The 27,260-nt window shown below is 37.8% G+C and overlaps 1 protein-coding gene across 1 annotated transcript in view; it reads right to left on the reverse strand.

Moving 5' to 3' along the window:
- EXT2 (exostosin glycosyltransferase 2) overlaps nucleotides 1-27,260 on the reverse strand; it is an 80,039-nt gene that overhangs the window by 36,751 nt on the left and 16,028 nt on the right. The window contains exons 7-8 of the mRNA XM_049825295.1: nucleotides 26,513-26,606; nucleotides 5,547-5,678 (exon numbers count right to left, since the gene is read on the reverse strand). Coding sequence (XP_049681252.1) covers nucleotides 5,547-5,678; nucleotides 26,513-26,606 — 226 coding nt within the window. The remainder of the gene's footprint in view (nucleotides 1-5,546; nucleotides 5,679-26,512; nucleotides 26,607-27,260) is intronic.

Raw genomic sequence — 27,260 nt, forward strand, 5'->3', positions numbered from 1 at the left:
GGAAAGGTACTAGAATGGAAGTATAGTTATAACAGTGGCATTATCTGAAGACTGAGGGCTGTAAAATACTAGTCAAAGAGCACAGAAATGGTTTAATTGTTTAATGAGTGTCAACTGCCTGGTAATTGGCAGAAGCCCACAAAGTATTCTGCAAATGAGCATCCTACTTAGGCTTTGCTTAATTAATGGCACTTTTTGCACTAAGTTAATTTAGCTATTTTAGTTTACACCAAATGATGGTGCTGTTTTCCACCTCGCTGGGATAAATGAAATCTGATATGTTTATTGTTTGGCATAGTGATATTCTCAAGTGATTTTTAAACTGTGGTCTGTATCATCCAAGGTCATAGCTCAAAAGCAGCCCCTGACAAAAAAAAAAAAACCCAACCTCTAATGTTTTATAGGTCTACATTATAAACAGGCTTGAAAGAATTTCAACAAAAGCAACTGAAGCAATCCGGAAAAACCCTATCTTACTCATTTTTCAGAAACCCATATATGTTAGTGAGGTATAAGGCAAAGTAAGAAGAGAATTTAAATAATCTACAAAGAAGCACAAGTGAAAAAGTAATTTACCTCTATTAGAGCATAACGAAGTACTTAATTGAAGGTAACAGATCACTTCTCAAACCCAGATCATTAGTTCTAATCCAGCCCAAACTGGTAACCATCAGAATGCACACCATAGAAGTGGTCATTTTCTGGTTTACTTGAACGTAACTGATTGCCCCTGCCTAATGGATAATGGCTGGGCCAAGAAATACAAAAGGCATTAAAATCCCATGCTTGCAGCAAAAGACTGTCTGAGACATAAAGGACTGAAGTGGTCCAGGAATTTCAGGCCCCAAAAACATCATTTGCCCCTCTTCATTAAAAGGAGGAAATATCTTGTAATGTATTTTTACTGAAAGTCCTATTCCCTAACATATTAGCATGTTATACGCTACTAGTCTTCCACTTCCTCAAAGGGATAGTGGACAAGTAAGAAAATAATCCACTTTATAACATTTTTTTCTTTAGAAAAGGCCAACAGTCTTCAGTCAACCCATACAAACACATAAAACTGCTTGGATCGCTTCCTCAGTGTAATGTACAAAGTATGGAATTAACTGCATATGCATTTATCTTCTGCGTACCTTATACTCCCTCCTGCTGGAAAACACCCTCCTGTACTGCTGCTGTATCCACACTGTGAAGATATTCAGGCAACAGTCTCACTAATATTTTGAGCCAATATAAGCCAAACTAACACAAAAACCCAGCCTTCCAGCCACCTTCCCGTTTCCCCCCACACCTTTTTTCTTTTCTTTTGCTGGGCAAGTTTTAAATGAGGAAAATTAATTCCGTTAATTCACCACAAGTGAATTAGAAAATTCAAAAAGAAGGTAGCACACAGAGACAGAAATCGTCATCCAGCTGAAGAAGAGTACAGGACTGCTGCTTTTGACAACAGTACCTGCTTATAGTGGTTTACAGTGTTTGGGAAACTACAGACTCAACACGAGGTGGGCTGGTGTTTCTTTGTGTTGAGACTTGAGAAATTTCTGGGGAACAGGAAAAAAGCTAATCTACATGGAGATCTAGCCATGAGCATGCCTCACTGATTTTGAATGCACGAATATCACTTTCATGGTGACTGTCCAAGATAACAGCCATCCCCTCATACAAAAATCATATTTTGCTGAAAAGAGAATGTAATCATTATTATGCTTGCAGATATGTCCCAATTCCTAATTTGAAGTACAAAGTTCAAAAATAAAGCAGAGAAAATCTTCAGAAAATATCCATAAGTCCCTACCAGTCCTACTTTGCAAGTGACATCAAACTTGAGGCAACCTTTTGTTAAAGATGCAATTTCTCTTCATAGGTGCTGTTGTTACAAATTCACTTAATGGAATATTTGAGGCCCTTAAAAAAATCCGTTTTATCTAGCATACTTACAGGCTGTAATCTGTTAAATGTTTGCTAACTCAAAATAGATTCAATTCTACTGTTCTGTAGTCAAAATAATAAAAGGCAGTACTACACAAAATCATAGGAAATGAACTGAAACCAGCTGATGAATCTTAAAACTGGAAGCAAACTCATGAGGCTGCAATAGCTAAACAAAATGCAGAGTAAAACGTGCACCTTGGAGAGTTATGAGCTATCCTAATTGGCAAAGTAAAAATAACGTTTTTAGTGCTTTATTTAACACCTGAAGCAACTGTAACAATGGAGCAGCAAAACAATTAGCAACCAGGACATTTTACTGAACTCTATTTTGCTGTTACTTCTCAGGATCCTAGTGACGTACTAAGCAAAATTAACCCCTATAAGCACACCAGAAAAAAGAAACCTTAAACCAAGGAGACAGGTAGGTAGCAACAATGGCCAAGGATTTTTTTTCTAGCTAAGGATTCTCCTCCGCATGATGATCTTGCGCAGACAGAAAGCTTTTCTTTCTGTTAGAAAGGCGTATTTGTTCTAGCAAGCTCATAAACCCATTACAGTTGGCATTTTCTGTAGAAATATTCCGTAGGAAAATCCATGCTTTCATTTTCAAAACCTCGCTATTCGAAGCACAGGGATCTGAGCTCTGTTAACAGCCTTGTACTGATTAAAGAAATATCTGGCTAACTGCAGTAAGCCCCTTGCCTTAAAATGGTGATTGCACCTCTGCACCTTCTGTTAATCTGCCTCCAGCTTCTACATATTTTTTCTGTAACCTCACATTCCTATCTAAACCACCTCACAGGAGCAAGAGTGTATAGAAGAGCACCGCATTTAAACCTTACCGACCACAACATCACAAGGAACAACAAGCGAGGTAGAGGAACTGGATGTTGAGCCAGCTGAGTTTGAAGGTGGAATACATATGGCAAGTTCTGGAGGTACAGCTCTAGTCAGTAACGTAAGATCTTATGACACCCAGTTACTTGCACATTTCACTGTGGGATTAACATTAACTTGCAGGTGCTTCATTTTAAGTTACCTATATCCTGGCCCTGGGGCCAACCAGAAATAATTTGCTTTAAACACTTCCATCTTGGAGTTTATTTAGAGAAGAATATGGCAATTTTCTTGTAAATGAGGAACCCATTCAAGTCATCTTTAGTTATTTTGTCTTCTTATCAGAGTTAGAGGATACAGTTGCGATCTTCTGCTACCTCAAGCGTACATATATATGTACTCGCTTTCCAACTATAATGTTTCATCCGGGCTTACTAGAAATTCTAACAGTGCTGAGTGGACGTTAGACACAAGCTTAGATGAAAAACATACTCAGGCTCAATCGGGTCATTATTCCCCTGACAGGCAGACACCAACTGTGGAATTCCGACTAGCACAATTATTTTAAAAAAAAACCCAACATTACAATAACTATTATTAAAACTACTAGCAGATACTGTATATATCACCACCTTCTAAATTTGCTGAAGTTAGAAATTAGCTGAGTCCTGAAAAATATGCTCCCCTGTAGACTGCAACTGTAATATGCTCTCACCTCGAAGAGATAACATATATTCACAGAACAAGAAAAAAAATATCAGATATATTGGAGAAGGCTCCGTTTATTTGCTTCCAATGAAAGAACAAGAAAGAACTTCGAATGAAAGAACAATGGTCAAAACCAAACAGTATTAGGTGGCTTAAAAGAAAAAAAAAAAAGAAAAAATAGGAAAAAAGAAATAAAAGCCTCATGGAGGGAAATTTTCATACATGCACAGAGTAGCCATCAAAATCCCCAGCTGAAGATCTCACAGGATTGTGTACTGCTATTCTACAAATTTAACTGCTCTTAAACAATTCCTGATCTGAATTCTATTTTCTTTAACTGACCCTCTGAGAAAAGGTCACAAGCACTCTGTGTTGCTGGCTAATATGGAGCTTACACAGCCCATAAAGGAACTTTTATTGATATTTCTGTTTCATATTGAGGCAAGAAATGAATTCATGCACATATTAAGCAATTTTCATAGACTAGGATAAACATCAAATTCTTTCAACTGAGACATAAAACCACCAAGGAACTGACCATTCATGGCATGAGAGCACCACAATACGAGGTGTTAACTCCAACGTCCTGGACAAATTCCAGCCTGTCTAACTGCAGTCAACCTTCTAACTTTTCTTTGCAATTGCACATTGATACAATATTCCTGCCTACTCCTTGTACTGCCCTAGCACGGTATTGCTGTTATGTGTTCCTCCACAGTTTCAGAGTTCTGTTCTGTATGTTGCCATGTCTGTGGTCATAAACCTTCTGCTTAAGAAACTCTAGGTTCAATGACTAACATAAATATTGTTTCCAAGTATATATTTTAAAAAAAGAAAGAAAAAAAAAAAGAGCTTGCTTGTTGCTCAGAGTAAGATTAGCTTCCCCAGAAATAGATAGGTTTCCAGTATGGGAGACAATCCAGGAGATGTTTTTGTGTCCCCTTTAAAGACTGAGTAATCCTAAAGCCATTTTCTTCGTTTTCCTAGATGTTGCAAGGTCCTTGTTTGTTAGCATAATCTGAAGGTGTTAAGATGTTCTGATCCCCTTCTTGCAGAGTACACACTTACTTCTTGTGCAGCTTAATTTCCTCCTTAAATATTGCCAAGTGCCATGCTTGCTCTCTAGGCAATGACAACACTAAATTACTAATGCCTTTGGCTAGGCAATGGAAAAATCATCTTCAGAAAGCCAGCAATGAGCTTCTAACTCTTTGTCAGCAACTGTTCATACTCTATCAGCCTGAAGAGTTTAAAGTAAAACACACTCCTGAGCACTCCTACCCAGCTTTCAGAGAAACTCTCTCTAAACCATCATAAAGTGAGACAGTTAACAAGTTTGGTTTTATTAGTAAAACAAAACTATTTTTTATATTTTGACACATAGAAAATTAACTGATTATGAGTGAAAATCATCTGCAGGCTTTTATATAGTAAAAAATCAGAACCAGCTGCTTGGTGCAGAAGGTTAATTAATACTCCAGTGTTTCTTCTTAACAGAGGTGGGTTCAACCAGTGAAACTTTTTTTTTAAAGGAAAAAAACCCAGCAAAACTTTGATCATTAGTTTCTGTAGAAGAGAAATTACATAGAAATAACATGGAGAAAATTGTAGGCATAGGAATAATTAGCTATTTCATCAGAATTACATGAAAGAGCCTTGCAGATTGTTTAAGATCCTCAGGACTTCCACCAGCTATTTCCACTACAGCTATTCATTTTTAAGACCACTAAACTCACACTAAATTTAACAGAAATAAAGAAGTGTGTGTGTATGCATGCATGAAAAATAAATAAATATATAAACAAGCAAGCAATTTAGTGTGTGCAATAGCAAAAGTTAAAAGTTCGCATTTCACTGCCAGGACATAAAATGAACTGCTAGTTATTTTGCCAGTTGTCATAAAATATATTAGCTTCATCTGTGCGAGTTACCAACACAACACATACACACAGAAACACACATACACAGAATTATTACCAAGTTTCATAGCACATACCTTTTATACGAGCAAAAAAAAAACCAAACCCACAATTTGTTTTATGAGTAAATCAAACGAATTTACTTACCACAGCTGGGGGATCATTCCATTCTTCATAAGAAATGGCAGCATAGGGATAAATTCTGTCATTGATAATCTGAAGAGTAGCAAGAGCAATTGCTTTCATTGATCGAAAATATGCTTCCCAGAACCACCTTGCCTGTAAAGAGAATGAAGTTCACTTTCACATTGCACAGATCCAGTGCTTAATAATCAATTTTGGCTTGCCATGCACAATCTGTTCCATGCAGTCTACATGTCAGGTGGAAATTAAATTAAGAGGCATGTTTATTGTAGCTAGCGTATTTCCACAGAGCCTGAAGGCTTCAAACTCAACCTCCCCCCCCCCCCCCCCCACCAAAAAAAAAGAAAACAGGATTTACAGCCAATAAAAAGAAGCAGCAGCATTACTTTGCAAGTGATTAAACAGAATGAGAATACTTGAAGGAATCAGTTACTTTCACACTTTCATCATGTTTTCCTCTTGAAAAATGTCAAAAGCAGTTTGACCATAGAAGAGAAGAAATTGCTGTTATACTCAGTTTTTCCAAGGCAGAGGAATCCACAATGCAGCTAAACAGCCAGAAAAGAGCATGTAACCTAAAAGGTGGAACTTAAAAGTCACCTTTTAATATCCATACTAGAGACATCTGATCAGCTAGAGAATTTCAGTACTTATGAACCCTACCAAACCAATACCTTCCCAAACCCAAAAATTATTTATACAAGTAAATATTAAGATTTTTACATAAACATACATGCATATGCCAGCTTCTTACAGTCATTAATCTAGGCTAATTTACAACACAGGCAGTGTAAAAACACTGAAATGAAGCATGTGATTTTCTTATACACAGATGCACTGAATTTCACAGGTGAGTCGTTTTTAAGCTAATGTCCTGTATGGCAAGTTTTAATCTTGTCCCAGTTTCTATGTAAGACACAAATGCTGGAAGAAAAGCAGAGTTTTGGAAGTGAAAACATTGACTTATCTGACTCTCTTACTTTTTAAATGCCTAGAACCATCAAATGATCCTGTAGGACCCCATCCAACCCAGAAGGAAACACACATTGCCAATAAATGTAGTTCAGGTGTTTTGCCCAAGAGATGTTAATTTTTTCAACCTAATTTTTCTTCAGGAAATTCCAGCACCTTTAAGTGTCCAGAAGGTAATTTAATTTGCAGTCTCTCTATGGTTCAGTATCAACTATGAGAGTATGCGTTTGCATCTAAGGTTGTAGAACAATTAAAACAAAAGACTTTTTTTGATAATTGGAAGCTTAAGAAGCGTTCAGAGCCAGAATACAACTGAAAACAACACACAAATTTGGGGAAGTGCTATTTTACTCTTGCTATGGATTCCTTAAATAGCAGAAAGGCTCTACAGACAGGCTCATTTTAATCACATGCTATGAGAATATTAAATAATATTATTTAGAATACTAAGTTACTGAAAGAATACCAAACTTTTGGAGGTATAGACTTTAAGATGAACTAAAAATAACTCTCGTTTAGCTGTTGTTAACAAGTTGCCAGTATGCCTTACTCTGCAGGTCATTACTTTTTAACAGAAGACAGTCTTTCCTACAAGTAGACTTCATGCTAGAGCATTCCTAGGCTAAATAGCAGTGTCCAGGAAAGATTACAAGTAGGGAAAGTGCAAATTCACAAGCAAACTTGCACATATTCATGCACATGCTACCCAAATGAACTTTACTCCAAGTGTAAGCTATGAGATTCAGAACTAAGGACCTGTTGCTGAAACACTGGCCCTAAAACTCTACTCTGTGTGGACAGTTTGTAAAACAGGTTCTTCAGAATAGTTCTGTTAAGTATTTAAGATGAAAAATCCATGCTACAATTAAAAAAGCAAACTAGGAAAGAGAGAAGTGCTCTCTGGGGCACTACTTTTACTGTGAGAGAACATTAACAACCATAAACCTTACTATTACAAAGTATTTCAAAATTTTATTAAGGAGACTGATGAGTATGTCCAAAAATTACACTTCTCTGGAGCTTGCCATCCAGAGACAGTGCAAAGCAATTTCACTCTAGAACAGAATCACTTCCCTCTCCTTATTTCTCTCCCTGGTAGGACTTAACAGCTGGATAACAGGCCAATTACCAAGAACATAGAACAAAACAAATATTACGTCCAACTGTAAAAGCAAAAGAATTACATAAACAGGTAAGAATAAATAATGTCTGCCTTCCTAAAATACCAGGAAGGCACTAAATAAAGCAAACACCACACGCTAAGCAAAGACTTAAATACTCCTTTCCCTATGACCCATTTTTTAAGAAAAAATACGTGATCCAGAACTCAACTGATTTAAAAAGAAAACCAGAAGTAGATTAAGAATTAAAATTGACCAGAACAGTGAACCTCTCTATTGAAGTATCCTAAATAAACAAGGGTAAGAACACAGATTTCAAATTTCATTTTCACAATAGATACCAGTTTAGGACCACTGCTATAAGCAGCACTAAGTGGGAAGGAGAAATTATTTTATGTTGCCTTTTAACATATAACTTTATAAAGCAATTAAGTACCTATTAATTGTGTGAAATACACACAAGACTATGTATTAAACTGTTATTAAATGACAGCATTCCTATGCTGTTCTAAGAGTGTTTATTAATACTGTAATATCTATGATTCTCTAGTTTTGTAACAATCAAAGCTCTTTTTCCTCCTTTGGCAAAACTAGGATGGATCTGATCTAGCTTCTCTTTACTGAAAGAATGTTTGCAATGTCAGGCAAGATTACACCTTTATACCAGAAGCAAAACTGGAGAAGAGGGCAGAGGGAATTTACTTTTTATAGACTAATATTTATATAATTTTTTTTTTGTAAAGAGCTAGAAAATGTTCCCACAGTTGGTTGTAATTTTTTGGAGTTGTGTTTCTTTAAGGCAGAACTCAAAACCTTCTAAGGGGATTCAAAGTCTCCAAACAGATGTTTCAGGGTCTCATTACTTCCTCCCCACCTTGTTTGCTTTTATAAAGCAGAACTGATTAACATGGCTTGCTAGTGTCTGCTGCTCAGCATGCTAAGTTACTAAACATTTTGGGAAAGTTTTCTATTGGGAAGATGTATGGCGATTCCATTTGAAATGTATTTTCTGCCCTACTTGGTGTGGTTGAAAAGCTTATGTTGGGATGTAACAAATATCTAGGAGGGATACCCCATGAACACGTTTGGGATACAGGAGAGAGAAACAACAAGAACAAAAGAGAGAGAGTGAGAGATCTCTTCCTGAATCCTATGCCAACTTTCTTTGTATTCTTACATAGTCTTTCTGAGCTGTCCACTTCTCTTTTCCGTATCTATGAATTCAGAAGACTAATGGTTGTATACTCGAGAGTAGCTTTAATACACTGGGTAATGTTTGTAAGGTATTGCAGTTGTAACATACTAGAGCTACCCGAAAGTCTTTCAGGATCTTGAAATAAATGGTCCATAATTACAGATCTTGTCTTCCACATAGCATTGATTATAAACAGTCTACAACTACGATATCGCCAAGCTACCCTTCCTTTCAACTTGAACTGAAATTCACTTCTAGTACGCTATTAGTCTGCTTGATGAGGTTTCAGAATTTTTTAAGGAAACACACTATGTGGACCACAGACTTGTAGAGAGAATGTTAACTTTGTATACACCTAAATATTGCTTAGGTCACAGGCAATATAAATTGTAAATAGAGATCATTCTTTGTACAACTGCCAAAACAACACAGATGAACATATGTTAACCTATGGGATCTTGTTCTGGGTGTATGGCTTACCAGGAATTGCAAACAGGTATTTAAGAAACACACCTTCTCTCCTCCTTCTAAATTTCCAGATAAATAGAAAATCTAGGATAGATCCAAGGTGAAAGACAGAAAAACATTACTTTAAGAGTTTTACCAACATGTGAAAGAGTCAAACGTAGAGTACTGAATGACTTGACTGACAATGAGAAATACATGGTATTATTGGGTTGCTCAATGGGTTGGAAGTGACTGGAATCTCTTACAAATACAATAGATTCTGCATGAAATGAATTCACCTGAATTCAATTTCTGCAGAAAATTATACAAAACCAAGATGGCCTCACTGTGAAAGCCGAAGACTGAAGGAATCAGAGACTAAACGATCCCTTCTCTCCAAGGGGTGAGCTCTGCAGACCAAGGTCACAAACGTGGGCATGCCAGTAGGTAGCTCTAAGTTGTTTCTCGTCCTTCCTCTATACCCCAGTTTCAACTGCTGCATCCTCGTTAGCTCTGCCATGAAAAACCACCACTTTTTTCTGCAAAGGCTAGAGTTGCTTAACATAATGTAGAGGTGTTACTTTATCTTTACAAATACATATGCACACTTTGAGGAACACTAGCAATATCTGTAAGACAGAAGAAAAAGTTTAGAAACTTTCTGTAGTTTTCTCCCTCAAAACTGGAGACAGTATAGGAAATTCGGTGTTCCGTCAACCAAGTAAGCAAGCATCCAAATCAGAAGTTCAAATTCCACTTGTTTTCAGTTCCAGGATTTTTTTCAGGTGCACTATGAACAAACTAAACTGACAATATTCAGCATATACTCATAGAGGCAAGAGCTTGGGACGGAAGCATTTGCAGTTATTTTCATAAGAGACAACAAGCAGCAGCACACAGCAATAGGGCAGCCGACTCACAGAAAGTAACATTTATTTAGGTAAGGTGTTATTTTCCTTAGAAATAAACACACTTGGGGGCCTAGCATCTCTTTATAAGCTCTTTACAACCCAGCATAGCATCAGGTTACAAAGTCCATTCATATAATGTTTGTAAGTTCTAGTGTTAATGCCACTAATGGTGCTCCAGTGTAGAGTGCAAGACAGATCAATGTAAATCTTTTCATTAGTTTGTGGAAAGAAAAACACTGGGCATGAGGCAAGGAAAAGAATACTTTCTGTAACATTTAGATCAAGGGGAAAACAGTTCATGAAAGGAACTTTCTAACCTCCTGTCTTTTCACAGCCCATGATTTGGTGGGAGTTGGTAAAGTTAGCAAAAGGGGAAGAAAACAAGATTCGCAAAAGAGTAGTAAAAGTTAACTGCCCATAAACCACCACTTCTCTCAGCTTTTAGGGCAGGCGCCATGATGCTGTAAGATTTTGCCCCACTGCAGGAGATCAGTGTTTCCAAAATGCCTTGAAAAGGTTTATGAGGCCTTGAAATATAACCATTTTCACACTGGCTGGGGTGACTCTACTTAAATGCTTTCCCTTCTTGACGGCTGTTGGTGTTCTGGTTTCTACCCCAACCAGCTAGGTTAGGGAAGTCTGGCCAAAGAAAAAAGCGCGGCCTAGCTGCTGCAGCAGCACTGGCCTGGAAGCTTGCTGATCTTACTTTTAATCCTGGTTCTGTTACTTATTTCCAGATAAATGCTTGACGTCCATTTGATTCTTGCTTCTACTTCAGCCTCTCAGAAGTATGTGCAATATTCACCTCACACAGACATTGTAAGACTTAACCATTCTAGACGTTTCAAATTTTGGGGTGGATAGAAGAACAGAAAAAAATTTAACTTTATCCTCTCTTATTATTTGTAAAAATAAACCTTAAACTACTGAAACTAATATTTAACTAACCAATGCTACCAAAGTAACTGACTGTGGCAATCCTTTGCTAAAATGTGTACCTTCAACAGATATATAAAAGATATAAGAAATACCTACAGCTCTGCTGTGTATCTAACAGCTCTGGGCGTGGAAGTTTGTCCACTAAGACCTTCAGGCTCTTAAGTTGCATGTGATACCATAATATAATGTTTTTTAAGTTACTGAGACCTAACAAGTTATTGCCCATCAAGCAAACTACTATAATTTGTCACAGGCAATCCCCCCAAACCTCTTTCCATTGTGCAATAGGATTAGATAGGCTACTGAGGTTCAAGATAAACTGAATTATTATAATTTGCCCCATACCAAAGATGCATATGAGCACAGCTGATGATCTAAAATAATCAGATAGCAAGCCTGAGCAGTCAAGCTCCCTACTCTCCCACCTCCCACCTCCAGGTAAAATGGGACTGAAAAGAGCGTAAAGTTCCTCTTTTGGAGGAACAAGCATTTTATAGAAAGTTTCCCAAGACAAATTTTGGGTTCAGACTGAGGACCCGATAACCCCAAATTCCCACATTTTTCTGCCTATGAATTGCAATCTGCCCCCTCTTTCTGGACTGCCTTCCTGTTTCTACAGCTGGTTCCCTGTTCCAACAACTTCCTTGCTGATCACAGATATTACTTTTAGTATGCAGTTCTTCAGCAAAGATACCAGCTGGGTCAGCTAAAACCAGTGCCATCTTTGTTTCTTTACATAGGCTTACGAGAAACCCTCAGAAAACTTTATACTATTAAGAATTAGACAGCAATTTGTTATTTCTAGAAAGTGATAAGAATTTGGGTTAAAAAAAAAAAGCTTATTTGGTTTAGCACCCTTAGCAATATTACACAATCAAGTTCAACACACCTAAAAGCTGGCTGGCCCAATCTTCTCTCTGTAATCGGGGCGGGGGGCAGGGGGGGCGGGAAGCTTCATTCAGAGAGAAATTTAGAGCTCTGGTACCTTAAAATACCCCCTGAACAATCTGTTCTCCTCTTAAGGGAGCATGAGAAGACAGAGTAAGTGACCAGCTGTGGGCCATGATCTTTCTTTCCCTTAAAGCCCTATACTAAAAAAATGATCTGAGGGCCTTCTCATTTTCCCAGAAAGGCAAAAAAAATTTGAAATGAGAACAAACAAGAATCATAGAACCATTTAGGCTGGAAAAGACCTTCAGGATCAGAGTCCAACCAATTAACCATGAATGGTCAAACCATTAACCAAGAATGTAGGGTACATTTTTTAAAAAATAATTCATGTGTTTCAGGCTATGGAAAAAACATAAGAGCAATCTGAAAGTAAAAATCAGATTCTTTGTCCCCATACACAGACTACTATGTAGGAATCTTAAGAGTTAATCCATTAAATTAATGCAACACTGGCAAAATTGTGCTAACTTGGCTAAAACTGAAAAGCTTTCTGAATTATTTTCAGGTTTTATAGAAGATCAGATTAAAAGCACCTTTCAAACTTGACCTAAGTTGGTTGTGTTGTGTCTATTTGTCAACAGGGACCTATCCAAGGAAAGCAGTAGTGCAGACATTTGTATAAAGAATGCTCATGACATCAGCATGCCACTTTTAAGGCTAAAAAATGTGGATAGCACTTTTGGGGTTGTCTGATGATTAAGATGAAGACCAATCTATAATTCAACATTGGTTTTCCCAAAGCTCAAACCAGAAGTTTCTCCAGATGAGAAGAGGAATGAGCAGAACAACACAGGGTACATACAGCTGTTTCCAGTTTAGCTAAGGTTTGCTTCCAATGGAACATGACAATGTTCTTCTAATACTGTTTCTGAATTTTCATTCCATCTTGCAGCTCTTGTTTCTGAGCTATGCATGATTCCCAAGTAAAGCCCTGAAAATATTCATCTATTTAACTCATACAACTTACGTGAGCGGCCTATAGAGGAATTTTCCTTACTTACACGACACTTCTGCAGGATGAGCAAGCAAAACAATAGTGTCCTACATTTTAAGAAAGATATTCTAGATAGACATTTTGTGGTGCTGGTTTTAATTGTAATTCAGTCTCAAAAAATACCTCTTCAAAAGTAAAGCAGTGGGCAGATTTAATCACCTGGCTTAACATTCTCCACTGTAGTAATTTCAGCCATGAAACAAGCACATTTGCCTACTTCAGATACAACGGAGAGTGAAAACTCTTTCCACCATCCAAACTTCTTTTTCTTCCTTTTTCTTTTTGAAGCTGCCGATTCATAAGGGGACAGAGGTCAGAGTTCAAAATGCTAGTCCTACTCTTCAGATACCAGCCACGTGGGGGTAACTTCTACTGGCTCTCAGTTTTACTGCTGTATACTACTCGACAAATGCTGACTCATAAGAACTAAGGGTAAAGGAAAAAGTTAGTGCAAGCTCAGGTATTAACCTCAAGCTTCTTGCACCGCAGTCCTCCTCAGATTCTCATCTTTAAGTGCTTTGAAAAGAATCACTTATATCAGTTATAGTAATCCATATGTACAACACCACATACTATGCATATAGGAGAATGGTTCTTTGAAACCGTTATCTGTTAGTTAACATTTTGGAGTCTTGCTTCCATACTTTCAAATAATTTGCAGGGGTTTTTTTTGTTTGTTTGTTTTAGGGTGTTCTTTTGGTTTTGTTTGGTGGTGGGTTTTTTAAAGGTTTTCATCTTCTGTTATGAACAAGAGCCTTGTTCTGCTTAAAATCTGGCTTAAACATACAACACAGAAGCAGCTATTTTTAACAGCATAGTTCGCATTCTCTCTCAAGAAACGGCAACATTTTAATATGGGTTTGAAATCCTGCATTATCTTGACCCCTAAAAATACAGATTTCTGCTATTTCTTGTCCTAGTGATAGTAACTTAGTTTTAAAAGTAACAAGAACACAAGACTTGAATAGATAAAAATACCACTTAGCACTGGCATTCTCCCCTCCCTCCATATATTTCTGCACCTCAAACTTGCTTCTTTGATTAATAAGTATGTCAACTCCACAACTCTGTTGCAGAAGGCAACATTGCATCAGCCAGGAAACCTGACTTGCTGCCCTGGCACCCTACAAATCCACCGCCAAAATACATTTCAGTTATGGAGCCAACAAATAGGTATCAACACTATGAGCAGCAAGGAACCACCCTGTTCTTGGCCATGGCTGGGAATACTGTCGCAAAGCATGGAGACAGAGACAGCAAAAAAAGGAGCAGGATGAGGAAAAAAAAGCAAAGTTTCATAAAGCACTTGGAGCTTGAAAAACACATAACGTAAAAATGGCTACCATTTACTGCATTCCCTTTGCTCCCAAAGAGCCTTTAGTTCCATCTTCCTATTTACAGCCAAATGACATGTGTTGACACCACGGAAATAACACAGCTGTAAGACAGTAATAGAGATCCTACTCTGGCTTCCAGATACTCATATCGACATAATCATCACTGATAACGATGTAAAGTCACAAAAAATAGCCCACTCTTTCCCTCCAGTTTCCAGGAGTTTGTAGGGCTCCCTAATTACTCCAATTTCACCAGGCTGTTACTGTGAAGGGGCAGGCACGCTTAACCTGAGGAGCAGTCAAAATTACTTGGATCTATACCATCTTTTTTATAAGTTTGTCCTCTGCACATTCCCTGTTAACCACATGAAAACAGACCTACAGTGAGCTAGACTTACGCTATCGTTGATTCAACAGCAGTCCAGAAAATAATAGAAAACAAATATGTGTATGTAATTGCAGGGAACATTCAACTACTATATGACCACAAGTTGGGGGGTGGGGGGCACTTTTAGCCACATTTCTTGACAAATGATGGACAGCTCCTGAAACTGAAAGCAATAGGTTTCTAGTCCCAGGGGTATTGCCTTCAAATATGTCTATGTTCTCAGGGTAGATCGGTTTTCCCCGCTGCAGACATCCTGCTGAGAGGTGAGGTCCCAAGCAAAACACAGGAATCTGACTGCAAGCCTTTGAGGTGGCAGGAGCCAAGGGGGGTTCAAAGACAAGGCTGGCTGGTGGGCAGCACCTCTGAGTATAGCAGAGGTTAGAGGTTAGTAAAGCAGGAGCCACTGGCCAATAAAACAGTGTTTGGAGAGCCCACTCTACAGATAAATTGGGGATCTGTTTACACCTTTCCCAGCTTTCTGAGTTACACACACTGATGCTTCCCACTGTGATCTTGTCCTATGTCCACCAGCGTCTCCCCTCCTCAGCAGCTGCCCTGCTCTCTGCCGGTTGGCTTTATAACATGGCTAAAGGATGCTTGGAAACTTTTAATCAGCATCCAGCATCAAAAATAAATAAATAAAAGCACAACTGCCTTTATTTGTGTCAACTGCTGCAACAAGATCTGTCTTGTTTGAGATTTCCCATGACTGCTGTACTAATGCTGGGAGAATAGAAGCTTAAATTCCCTTGATTAGAGAAGCTAAACACAAAGCAAGCCCAGTGCCAATCACACACATGAAAGGACAGCTTTTTGAAGCAAGAAAAAAAGTAATCTAGGTAGGGTTACCACCATATTATAGCGGTCAAAAATCAGCGCATACCTCAATTTCAGAGCATAAGCCCTATACCAGGAAGAACCTGCCCTTTTGATGAAGACATGTTTTGCTCAGTTTCCTGTAAGCTATATAGCTCTGTTTTATATAAGCATAAACATACATATACCACCATACACACAGTTCTCAACATTGGACAATTGTAACCACAGACATTACTCCCAGCATTGCTTGAATACAGATATACTTTACTGACTTCTAAAAGGATAAAAGCTGAAGGACTGGCAATCATGTGGGGGTTTTTTCCCCCATATCTATGGGAAAAATTCAGTTTAAGACATGGTGCTGCTTTTTAACTCCACACCTTAAAAATAACTGATCTTAGCTCAAGCTATGTAAAAATACCTCATCCTTTATGACTCAAACTGTGCATGGCTATATGGCTGTCTGATGAAATAGGTAAGGTGATTAATAATTGCTGGTTGTGATAATACTATGTGATGGTCACACTGCAACAGAACAGGATTGAAAATAGTTTTACATGGACAAAATAATTGATAAACATCAACAAGAGTTATTTACTTCTTCTTAGAAAACATCTGAAACAGCATGCTGAAGGGGAATATTCTTTAATGCATGAAGCCAAATTTTGTAAAAAAGAGAAGCAATCTCAAAGATAAACTTTAAAGCTTATTAAGAAGTCCTTGCTACCCCAAAAAAGATGGCAAGTACATCATTGACCAGCATTTGTATATTTATTCTGTATTAATCTTTTGCTTCACCTGAACAATTAAACACATGAGGAAGGAGTTGTTTTCCCTTCCCCCTTGATATATATATATATATATATATATAAAAAACATGGCCTCTGCAATAGACAGAACTCACATCTCAGGAAATTCCCTGAAGCACTGGCTACTAAACACAGGTAGTAACAGATCACGAAAAAAACAAGTGGTGAGGAAAAGCACAGAGCCTGGGCTTGGTGCTGGCTAGCTTACTGAAGCATTTTAGACAGTAGGTTAATGTGTGTTGCATTCGTGCTCATGCTTAACCTAATCACCAGATTCAGGATCCAGAAAGTTTTTCCCAATGCCTCAACAGCCACCATTGGTATTTTTTGCTTTTGTTTGCTACAGTGTTGAGAAGCATTCTATGGTAGACTGTGGCATGTGGGGGAACAGAGATGAAGTATTCTGTGGACCCCCTGGGACCAGAATTCCATTACCAGCTGAGTCCGGTTGCAGGAAACTGTATTTCTTAAGCTTAACCATAACCTAAGAACTTCTATCCCTGATTCCCTACTCCACTATCAGTATCCTGGAATATGCACACCCTCTGTAATACTCCTCTCCAGAGCATCTGTACAGATTTAAGCCACCAGGACAGAATATCTGCCAGGTGCCATTTTTGTTTCTAAAGAGTATTCAAATTTGTCAGCTAATGGAAAAAGGAGAAAAAAAGAAAAAAAAAAAAAGGAAGAGCGGAGAGGAAAGGAAGGAGCCAACCCCCAGATACAAGTTACACCATTTGCAAGCCAAAGGGCATTACAGTATATTCCTAGCACAGCCCACTTTTTCACTTGTAACAGATACATAGTTCTCCTATAAACAGGCACCTAAGAAACTGTTAGATATATCTGCACAATTTACAAAAATTAAAGGAAAAGCCATCTAAAGATTACCTGGCAGCAGATTGTTTCTATAGGACCTGTAAAACCTTTGTAACTTAAAAGCCAAATGTTTCTACTGTGTGGTAGGATACATTTGATGTAGTCATTAAAACAGGATCCAGGACTTCTAAATTCCACTTCTAATATTATAATTTGACCTTGTACAAGTTATTTATGCCTCTATCCACTCATCAGTAAACTGGATACAATACCAAGTTGTATTTACTACTACTATTTAATATACTCACATGCAAATTACTACAGTAAAGCAGTGTTATTTATACTATATAGGTAAATGCTAAAGTTGTAACACTTTCAATAATGAAAGGGCAAGTGGAGCAAGTGAATTTGATAAAGAAATGTGATGTGGTACAGACTAAGCAGCAGCAGAGATCAGAGAGTAACAAAGAATGAGTGTAACACCAGGAGAGATGCTTAATCATCCATTTATCTGCAGCTAACTGCTTCATGTGCATGACAGAATATTTTCAAATATGCCTTCTAAAAGTACATGTCTTTCCAATTTTTGGATCATCTGGGTTTATCTGCAGTCTATTCAAGCTGTGTACAGCAATCTGCAAAGTGTAAGTACCAAAAGCCCACTTTGCAACAACATACAGACTCTTAAAAAAACCGAAAAACAATAGTCTTAAAATAGCATAATTTCCCTTTTACAGTTGAAGTTTAACCTTTTGTTGTTTAGAGGCTGCAAACCCAGATACAAAGGCAGCCCAACTGCATCCTATGAAAATTATTCATTGAGGTGCTGATTGCTCTCAAATTTCTGAGCTCTTTCTCAGAGATGCCATGAAGACCACTCTGTAATACAAGCATGGAAACAGTTTTCTTCACTCTGGAAAGCAACAGGGCAGGACAGACAACAGGGGAGGAAAAAAAAAAAAAATCTAGGATAAGGATACTCTCCGCAACAAATGAGGAGGGGAGGGGGGAGCAATGAAAGTCTCATATATAAATGCCAAGGATTCTACAACTCCCTTGGTGATACTGGCAGTAAGCCAGGAAAAAGTTTTGTCTTTCCTTTGCTGTTTGCAGCAACAAATCTTTCCTCTGGGGGAGGGGTGAGAGGGCTGGAACTAACTTCAGTGCATCTGATAAGATGGCAAATTGTCCAGCCTTGACATTTATGGGGGACCCGCAGCTCTACTGAAGCACTCTGGGAGGATTAAAGCAGGGTTAGCCTCTCCAATCACACTCCTTAAAATGCTACAAATGGCAGACAGATGAAAGTTCATTTAAATTTGATAATGATGAGTCTAAAGAACCCCGAGACAGAAGCTGTCCCCTGTCAGGGAAAGAACTGCAGCTGGAAGTTGAATATTCTCATTAAAAGGACCTGTAAAATTCTAACTGTGCTCAAAGAGCTTCCCGTGTCCAGATATTGAAATGAAGTTCTGTTTAATTGGCTAACAAGAACTAAATCCCATCTCTTATGTGAGCTGCACCACCCACAGGAAAACTACACCACCCATTTGCTTTAACTCTATCCAGAACCGTTTCACTGTAAGAATGGGATGTTTCACACACCAGCAATGATTGCCTGGAGCCAGCAGAAAGGCTCATATAGCTGTCAGCAAGCTGATAAGAGTTGAAATTACTCTACAGAGCCCTCTTTAAAGAAGAGCCAAAGAAGCACATTAAATGAAAGGGAGGAGGGGTCAGAAAAGCCAGCCACTCATGTTGTTTTAACGTGGCACTAAAACAAGTCATTGATTTATGCATGTGTCTTCAGCTCTGTTTGACCCAGAGTCTGAACTTTTCTTCAGGTCAGGGCTGAGGCTCACGGGACATGCACTAGAAAAACCACAATAAGCTTGTCCAGGTATTACGACTGTGGGAACAAACATTGCAAACTACATGTTTTCTATCCACGTTTTTATAAACTGTATTTACATCCCTTTTTAGCTTTTAATTGTCCATACCAGCTGAAAAGACAAGAGGTTGTGATTATCTAAAACTTTAATTAATAAAAATCAAGAATGCTGTATGGCCACTATTTGAGAGAGTATCTTGTGGGGCTTCAGGAAGGTGAACTATCCATTCATACAAAGAAGGAAACTATACATCACAGTCAATATTCCCTCACAGAAGCGTTTGGCAGCCAGTTAAGTTAAGATGCATTTAAAAAACCCACTGATGATCTGACAAGGTTATTCCACACGGCATTGTAATACCAAGGTCTCCTGCAAACCCGAGTCCTGAAGTTGCATCGCTGTGACCGCACCAGGTCTGACCAAATGGCCTTCTGCTTCTGTATTCAGTCTCTGACAATGGTCCACAGCAGGTACCTTAGGAACTGCCCCACACAGACAGAGCAAGCATAATCCACCACTTCCCCAAAGTACTCTCCAGCTTCCAGAATTCTGCAACTTAGGAACTTCTAAGACAGGAGGTCTATCTTTGCATTCATCTCCGAGAGATTTTCCTTCTCTGGATTTCTTCATTCAGCCTTTACGCCACTAAAAACCCTTCACTCACAGAAAATGCTGAAGCAGCAAGCCCCACAGACTACCTACTAGTTCTGGGAAAAGATCATCTCCTTTTTTATTTTTTTTAGACCAGGTTCCCAATAATACAAGTTCTAGGAAACATCAAATGAAATTGTATCAAACAATGTACGGCAATATCCATTCACTTTCTTCATGGCCTTCTTATTTTATGGTTCTGTATTATATTCTTGCTTCTCATCTTATTCCCAATCATTCATTTTCAAGATGAAGAGTGTTAGGCTATTTAATCACTCTTGTCGTGAAACCTTTGATCACCCTTGTTCTATTATATCCTTTTTAAGATGGGACAACCATAACTTTGGACTGTATTCAGGGTGCAGATATACAATAGATTTATGCAGTGGCATAGTATTTTCCATTTTGTTCTCTACCTCTTTTTTAAAAATTCTTTATATTACTTTTTTTGACCACAACTGACCATGGAATTCATATTTTCACACAACTATTTATTATAGTCTAAGAACTCTTTTCCAAGTGACTGCAGCTAGCCGAGAGGCCATCATTGCCCATGAGAAGGCTGTATAAATTGCATATATACCCCTTTCTTTGTGTACTGCATTTCATTTGTCACTTTATCATTTGGTCATGCTATATCTGAATTTCTTTGGCCTAAGATGTGCCAGTTCCAAATAAAACCTTTCCCAAAGCAGAATCATTCATAAGGGGTAACTGCAAGGGGTTTTTCTATTACTGTTAGCTTGAGCTGCAAATTTTCCCTTAGTAAACTATGCTGTTCAGGGGTGCTTACCTTCTACACAGCTACCTAATTTTATGGTATTTATCTACAATATCTCCACCTCTCCGTAAGCTTGGTTGAAATTGGGCAGTAACAGAAATCAGCATGCACATTGCACGTGATCATACCCTTGTTTCCCTAGGAAATCAGGATGAAAAGAATTCCTGCACTCAAGAACACTAACTCTTCATTCTTGTACCATTAGGGCACACAAAGTTACTCAGTCTTCTAGACTAGATATTAATTCAAAAGTTTTATTTTTAGGAGGTGGGGAGTGTTATAAAGTCAAAAAGGAACAGGCACACAAAGCCTTCTTTTGAAAATAAACTCTTTACCTAAAATCCATTCAGTGAGAAAGAATGCCTAAATAAACAGAGGAATAACTCTTCTATTCCCATTGCATAGTACTTTCATATTCTGCTCCTATGCCTTAATGAGCCTATCTGTGTTAAAAGACTTCCAAGTATGTTGATACTTAGTGAGGAAAAATATTTCCAAAATGTCTGTATATTCAGATAGACAGATTCATCTCACAAAAAGAAGGGAAAAAAGGCGCAGAGGCTCAGATATAAGTTGAGGAAAACTTTCATACAAATTAAAGGCATTTATGTATCAACTACAGTGGTAAAATATGTTTCTAGACATTAGCAGGCTTTCAAAGCAAAACATTAGAAAAACTCTGTTTAGAGGGAAACTATACAAGGCATGGGATAAACAGACACCAGCAAAGTTTTGTTTTGTTTTTTTATCTTTACCTATTTCACTCTTCTTCAGGAGCAAGACAAAATTTCACATTTCACTATCATATAGGTCCATTACATTTACTTCTGTTTCTTGCCCCTCCACTTCTAGAACTTTGCTGTTATCTGCGTGCTAGTTTGCAGTGCAGAGAAAAATGAAAGCATAAGGATGCAGCATCAAGTCTGCTGGATCAGTAGCTGTGCAGCTGAACTGCTTATCAACTTGCCTCTGGGCACTTCTGCCAGTGTTTCAGACTCCATATGGAACTATTTGTGAGAGGGGGATGGTTCAAGGAAGCTTCAAAGAAAATGAGAACGACAACATTACTGTAGAAAACAGACAAGACAGCAATCTCGGAGATGCATAAGTTTCACCCAGACCACTACTAATTTTAGCAGCTCAACTAGCAGAGGCTCTTTTTGATGGTCAATATGCTGGAGTTTATAAAAGCTATCATATGTTAGTCTCCAGTTCTCATGGACATAGGCTGTACACCTAGTATTGAAAATATGTAACAATTTTTCACAACAGCGTAGACTAGGCTATGAGCACAGAAACTATTCCCTTTTGTGAACCAGGAACTGTTGAGGGCATAATGTTCTGCAAGTTTGAACAATAAAAGTGTAAGTTAATACGGCTACTCTCCAGAGACCTCAACAGAATCAGGACAGTAGAAATTAATTCTGATTTCACACACTCCAACTCTGCTCAAACCAATAAACCTCTTTCCTGGTCCATACCATGTACTGTCTCACAAAACTGAGCAAAATGAAGTTGTACTATAGGAAATCGCAGCCCAGGTTACACCAGCTGTAGATCCTAGCAAATGATGACTCCAAAGCTAAAGCACCTATTTCATCGTTTTCATGACAGTACTGTGTGATGCTCATGATCACTGTACAAACTATAAGAAAATATTTTCAAACAGGGGTTCTTATATATTTTAAATGTAATGACTTCTCTTTAAGAGCCTTCCTCTCTTCTCCCGCAGATGTATGGCTAGAAGTATTTCCAGAAACAAAGCAAAAATTAAGCACAGATAAAATTTTACTCATTAAAAGCAGACAATGTTTCAACTTGAAAAAAATTATACATATATACATGTGTGTGTGATATATATATATATAAAAAAATAAAAATCTTGGTGCATGATCTCCAGAGAATCAACTGCAATAAAATACTGCAAAAAGAGTACCTAATCAACAAAGAAAACTGGCAAGCTAACATTTACAATTAAATTTGTTTTAATTATGAGGTTTTCCAACTAAGGATCGGAATGTCATAACCAAGACAACCACTGAAACCAAAGTAGTCAGACAGCAAGGCTCCAATCCCACAAAGGTTATCAGACCCAGAAAGTCTGATAGGTATTCATCCTACTAAAAACCAGGAGAGATTTAGAGCAAGGATTTGTTCTGTTTGGCTAAAACGAGGATGATCTCAACCATACTCATGTCAGAACATGTCAACTAGTTTCTTAATTTACTGAAAAAGTACATTAATTGGCAGGTACTGGCAAAGCATGTTTTACAAGTCTTTATCAACGTATTGTCTCCCCTAGTGGAATTTTATGTGCAACAAAAACAGTTTTTGAAATAAAACCTTAACACATCCTAACTGCAAGGAAAACAGTGAGATGTTGTAAAACAATTTTCATATCAATTTTAATGAAAGGTCTTTGCAAAGATCACTTTTGCGTCATTTTAACATCAGTTATGGACCAATCTTTTTGTAACTGTTATATCAAACTCCAAGTGTTTCACAATGTACAAGCAAGAACGAACATGATCATTGTGATCTAACTATCTTTGTTTCCATCTCGATAAGAGCAATGCTAGTGAAAACTAGAATGGACTGGAAAAAAACCCAAACATACCACAAGACCAGTTTCAGTCAGTGCTCTTCCACCTGACAAAAAACAAGTATCAAAATATTGTATATCAAGTGTTACTAGCCCTTGAATTTCAAGCAGCAAAAGGAAGCAGTTTAAAAATTATCAAGAAATTTGGGTTACTTGCAAAACTAGAATATTTTGACACTTTTGTTGCCCTTCCATGGCTAAGCAGACTAAACAACTGCTATAAATCACATCTGAAAACATGTATAAATCACTTCAGTTCATTTGCAGATCCATTCTACACATGGGTATTAGCTGAGTGTCATTTTAGTAGTTCCTAGCCCAAGAAGCAAAACAGAGCACATAGGACAAATTCACTTCGCTTCCAAACTACCTTAGCACCACCCTCCTCAAAAGGTTCATTCCAACTTCAAATTCTCTCTTCTCCTATCATCACTTCAGCCTTCTTTTGTGAATCTTTATTCATTAGCTCCTGTATTGTCACTGAAGTGAAGGCACTGAAAAAAACTGGGAAGACATTTTGTCTAGCCAAAAAGTCCTACGATACTTTCTCAAACCATTTAAATTGAAAGACAGCAAGTGTGCAGCTGCTCCCTACTGTGAGACTGATGAGTAAGAAGGAAACAAAAATCTGTAGCACAGGTGGAATATTAGTGCATATTTATCAATGAGGAAAAGCAATCAGGTTACTGGTAGTCCACACAGTATCTGTCCCTAAGTACTTTTTCACCCTATCAGATAGCTAGAACATAGTACCATGTATCAGCAAGGGAATTTCACAGATGCTTACATTGGGACTTTACCTTGTAAATAAGGTTGATAGGACATGAAATGTATGGATAACATGTTTAGGTAACCTCAATATGCAGACAGAAATAAATTCACAAAGACAAGAGAAAGACAGACCTTGTGACTTCATCCTGACACTCTTACTACCAAAGCACACAACTATATCCTCAACAAAAGCATCAAGATGGGAGAGTAAGCTTTAGAAAAAAACATATTTCCCACCTTCAGTCAATAGAATCACAGGTTCCAATATGTTCAGTGATGCTTTGGACCCAGTGACAAAGACTACCACAAACAGTCTATAATCCAACAAAATTAACTCCAGACACAGACTAGAACTGCATTCTGGGTATTAAAATATCTTCTATTTTAACGTAATTTTACGGAGTTACAGATATATATAGATATAAAACTTAAAGATAATCTGAATTAAGGAATGGGGGTGTTGGTTTGTTTCATGTTGAGGGTTTTTTTTGTTTGTTTTTAACAAACTAGTGTTGTTTCCTGATTTCATACTTTAAAATTACTATTTAAGCTGTCCATAATGTCAAGTGCATTCTCCGTAGAAAGAGAACACTATCCTGAAATGATTATTTTATGATATTAGTAAAATGGACAAGAAAATCAATGCATACTTTAACAGACCATTAATGTCAGTTTTAAAGCTTTGTTAGGCAAAACTCCCTAGTGTTAACATCTCTACATTCATGTCAGAGAAAAAAAGAAAATAAAGCAAAATCATGTTTCTAGGAGCTGTAATAGCAAAGCTACTTTTTCACCTGCCATTCCTGCTGGCAACTTGGTGCTGCCAGTGGACCCCACCAAAACGGTTCATTTGTGTGAAGGGACTAAAGAGAAAGGAGACCCCTGATGGCTGCTGAGATATTTGCAGACTGTACAGAGAATGAAGTGAAGCTGGCAACAGAGTTCAGGCATGAAAAGACATTTACCACTAAATCTGAGAGTCTACTTTTTCACACATATCCAGTATTAATATACACTGTGCAGCTTTTAGTACTGTCTAGGTAGAAATAACTAGAGTGTTGTCCGCTACACCGTGAAAAACCATGCCGAGGGTCACTTTTTACAAGGACCACACAAAAGATGACTTTGCCACTAAGGTTGTGTAAGGCAATTTCAGAAATATGCCTTCACAATTCTTGTAGAAATTCAACTACAGAAATCCTATGTGTCTTTAAAAGTCACCTAAGATCAGATAGCTTACTTTTTCCCTACATACGTAGCTCTTACTTTCCCAGCTCCTCATCAGGAAAAACAACGATAACAGTCATCTCCCTACCATATAACAACATATGTTCAGGTACAACAAGGTGACAAGGATGAAAGATCCTAGATACAAGTTCACATACATGTTAACGTCTTACTACTTTGCTGGTCCAAAAATGTCATCTACATAGTCCAACCACCAAAAGACCAACGTGGTTGAATCCTACCCCCTAATCTGACAACAGAACTCTTCACAGTTTGTGGAAATCCTCACACAGCTAACAGTCCTCATCTGTTCAGTTTGCACCTTATGTGTGAGCTCTAGAATTAGAGCAACTGATGATGATAGTGTCCGTAACAGCAAAGCTATTAAAAACCAGGAATTGGCATCAAGTGGAGTGAACTAGAAGACACTTCCTTTTGACTATATACTCAGCCCACACAGACTTCATTCACAAGTTTGCACAGTTCATGACCTCAGCTCTTCCAGTCACCAAGGAAGTAAAATTTCCCTCTCAGAGGAACTGTCAACTTAGTTAAAATATTTGAAACTTTTTGCACTTGATGCTTCCCTCACATTTTGAGCAATTAAAATTTATCTACAAACCAAAGCTTCTCTTGAGATAAAGACATACCCTTGAACTTCTTTAATACAATTTAAGTAACATGTAGAAAAAAAGAAACATGTTAATATATATGAGTAGGGAGTCCACCTGCATTCAGGGAGAGCTTCTATCCCAGGGTGCACTAAGAAAGCAGAGGAGACACAAGAAAAAGTGAAATTAATGAAAGTGGAGTTTGACTACATTGGTAGAAACTGACAGTCTGCACTCATGGCAAACACCACATGATCTTTATATGAAAAAGCAGATAGTCAAAACCTCAATTTCACATTTCAGGAGATCTCCTGCAAGCCAGGATGGGGAGGCTTTGATCACTGTAGATGCTAAAGTTCCTATAATATATTTCACAACAGCATGTACATTAACGTAGTAGGTTAGAGAAAATCCACTCTGAGTAACTGAAGTCTGCCTATTGAAGTGTTCTTCAGCAATCGCAATCATATGCAATGTTCTGAAATTCCTGACCTGATGGGTAATGTAGTACTGATCAACCACTACTGTTCAACACATTTAGCTGCACAACATTGAAAAGTAGTGATTGAATGAGTATGTTTAGCATAAAGAAAGAAGAGGGTTGAATAATCCAAACATTAACATGAGGATAATGGATGCTTCTGCATTCCAACAGATTTCACAGTAAGGCAGGTGTATGAACCTACACTCCAATCGTAAATGAAGTAATTTAAATACAGTACATGATTTTACCTGTCTTTGCATTTCTTCAATCTGTCGCTGGGGGACACTTTGCAGAATACTGTACATTTCAGGCATCTTTTCTTCAGGGATGACAACAGAGGCCCTATAAGCAAAAACACAAAACAAATGGTAAAATGAGAAGAAAAGCTCTACATTAAAAGATGTCAACAGCTTTTCCAACCCAGAATCTTGTCCTATTCTAATAAGACACATTAAGAACATATTAGCAGAAAGAAATAGTCTTCTCTCAGTGTAATTAATTATTCTGTAGCAGTTTCTTCACAACACCAGCCAGTCTGTCCACAGATAATGCCACAGAAGTCTGCGGACTGATCTGTACAGACAACCTAATAAATATGGAAGCACAGAGACCCAGAAATCCTGAATTCTCATCTCTGAATTGCCACTGACTTGCTGTCAGCCGAGATTTTTGGAATGACCAAACAGTAATAGCATATGCAGAGCTATGTATACAAACTAGTAATTTTTGTACGTATTATCCTACGATCATGTAACTGGGCATAGTGCGTGCATGGAAAAATAATCTAAGCTCTTAACACAGTGTACTCAGCTACAAAATAATTATACCTTTCAGTCTCAGATGAACTTAGGAATCATGACACAACGTAGAGAATTTAGCATTTTTAGCACATACTTTTCTTAAAAGAGCCTGAATGCAGACCAGTCCTCACGGAATTCAAGCACAAGATAATAAAGCAAGTCTGTTTTAGAAAAAATATCATTGGCTGCAGGATAA

This window comes from Accipiter gentilis, chromosome 22, assembly GCF_929443795.1.
Source record: "Accipiter gentilis chromosome 22, bAccGen1.1, whole genome shotgun sequence".
Taxonomy (NCBI): domain Eukaryota; kingdom Metazoa; phylum Chordata; class Aves; order Accipitriformes; family Accipitridae; genus Astur; species Astur gentilis.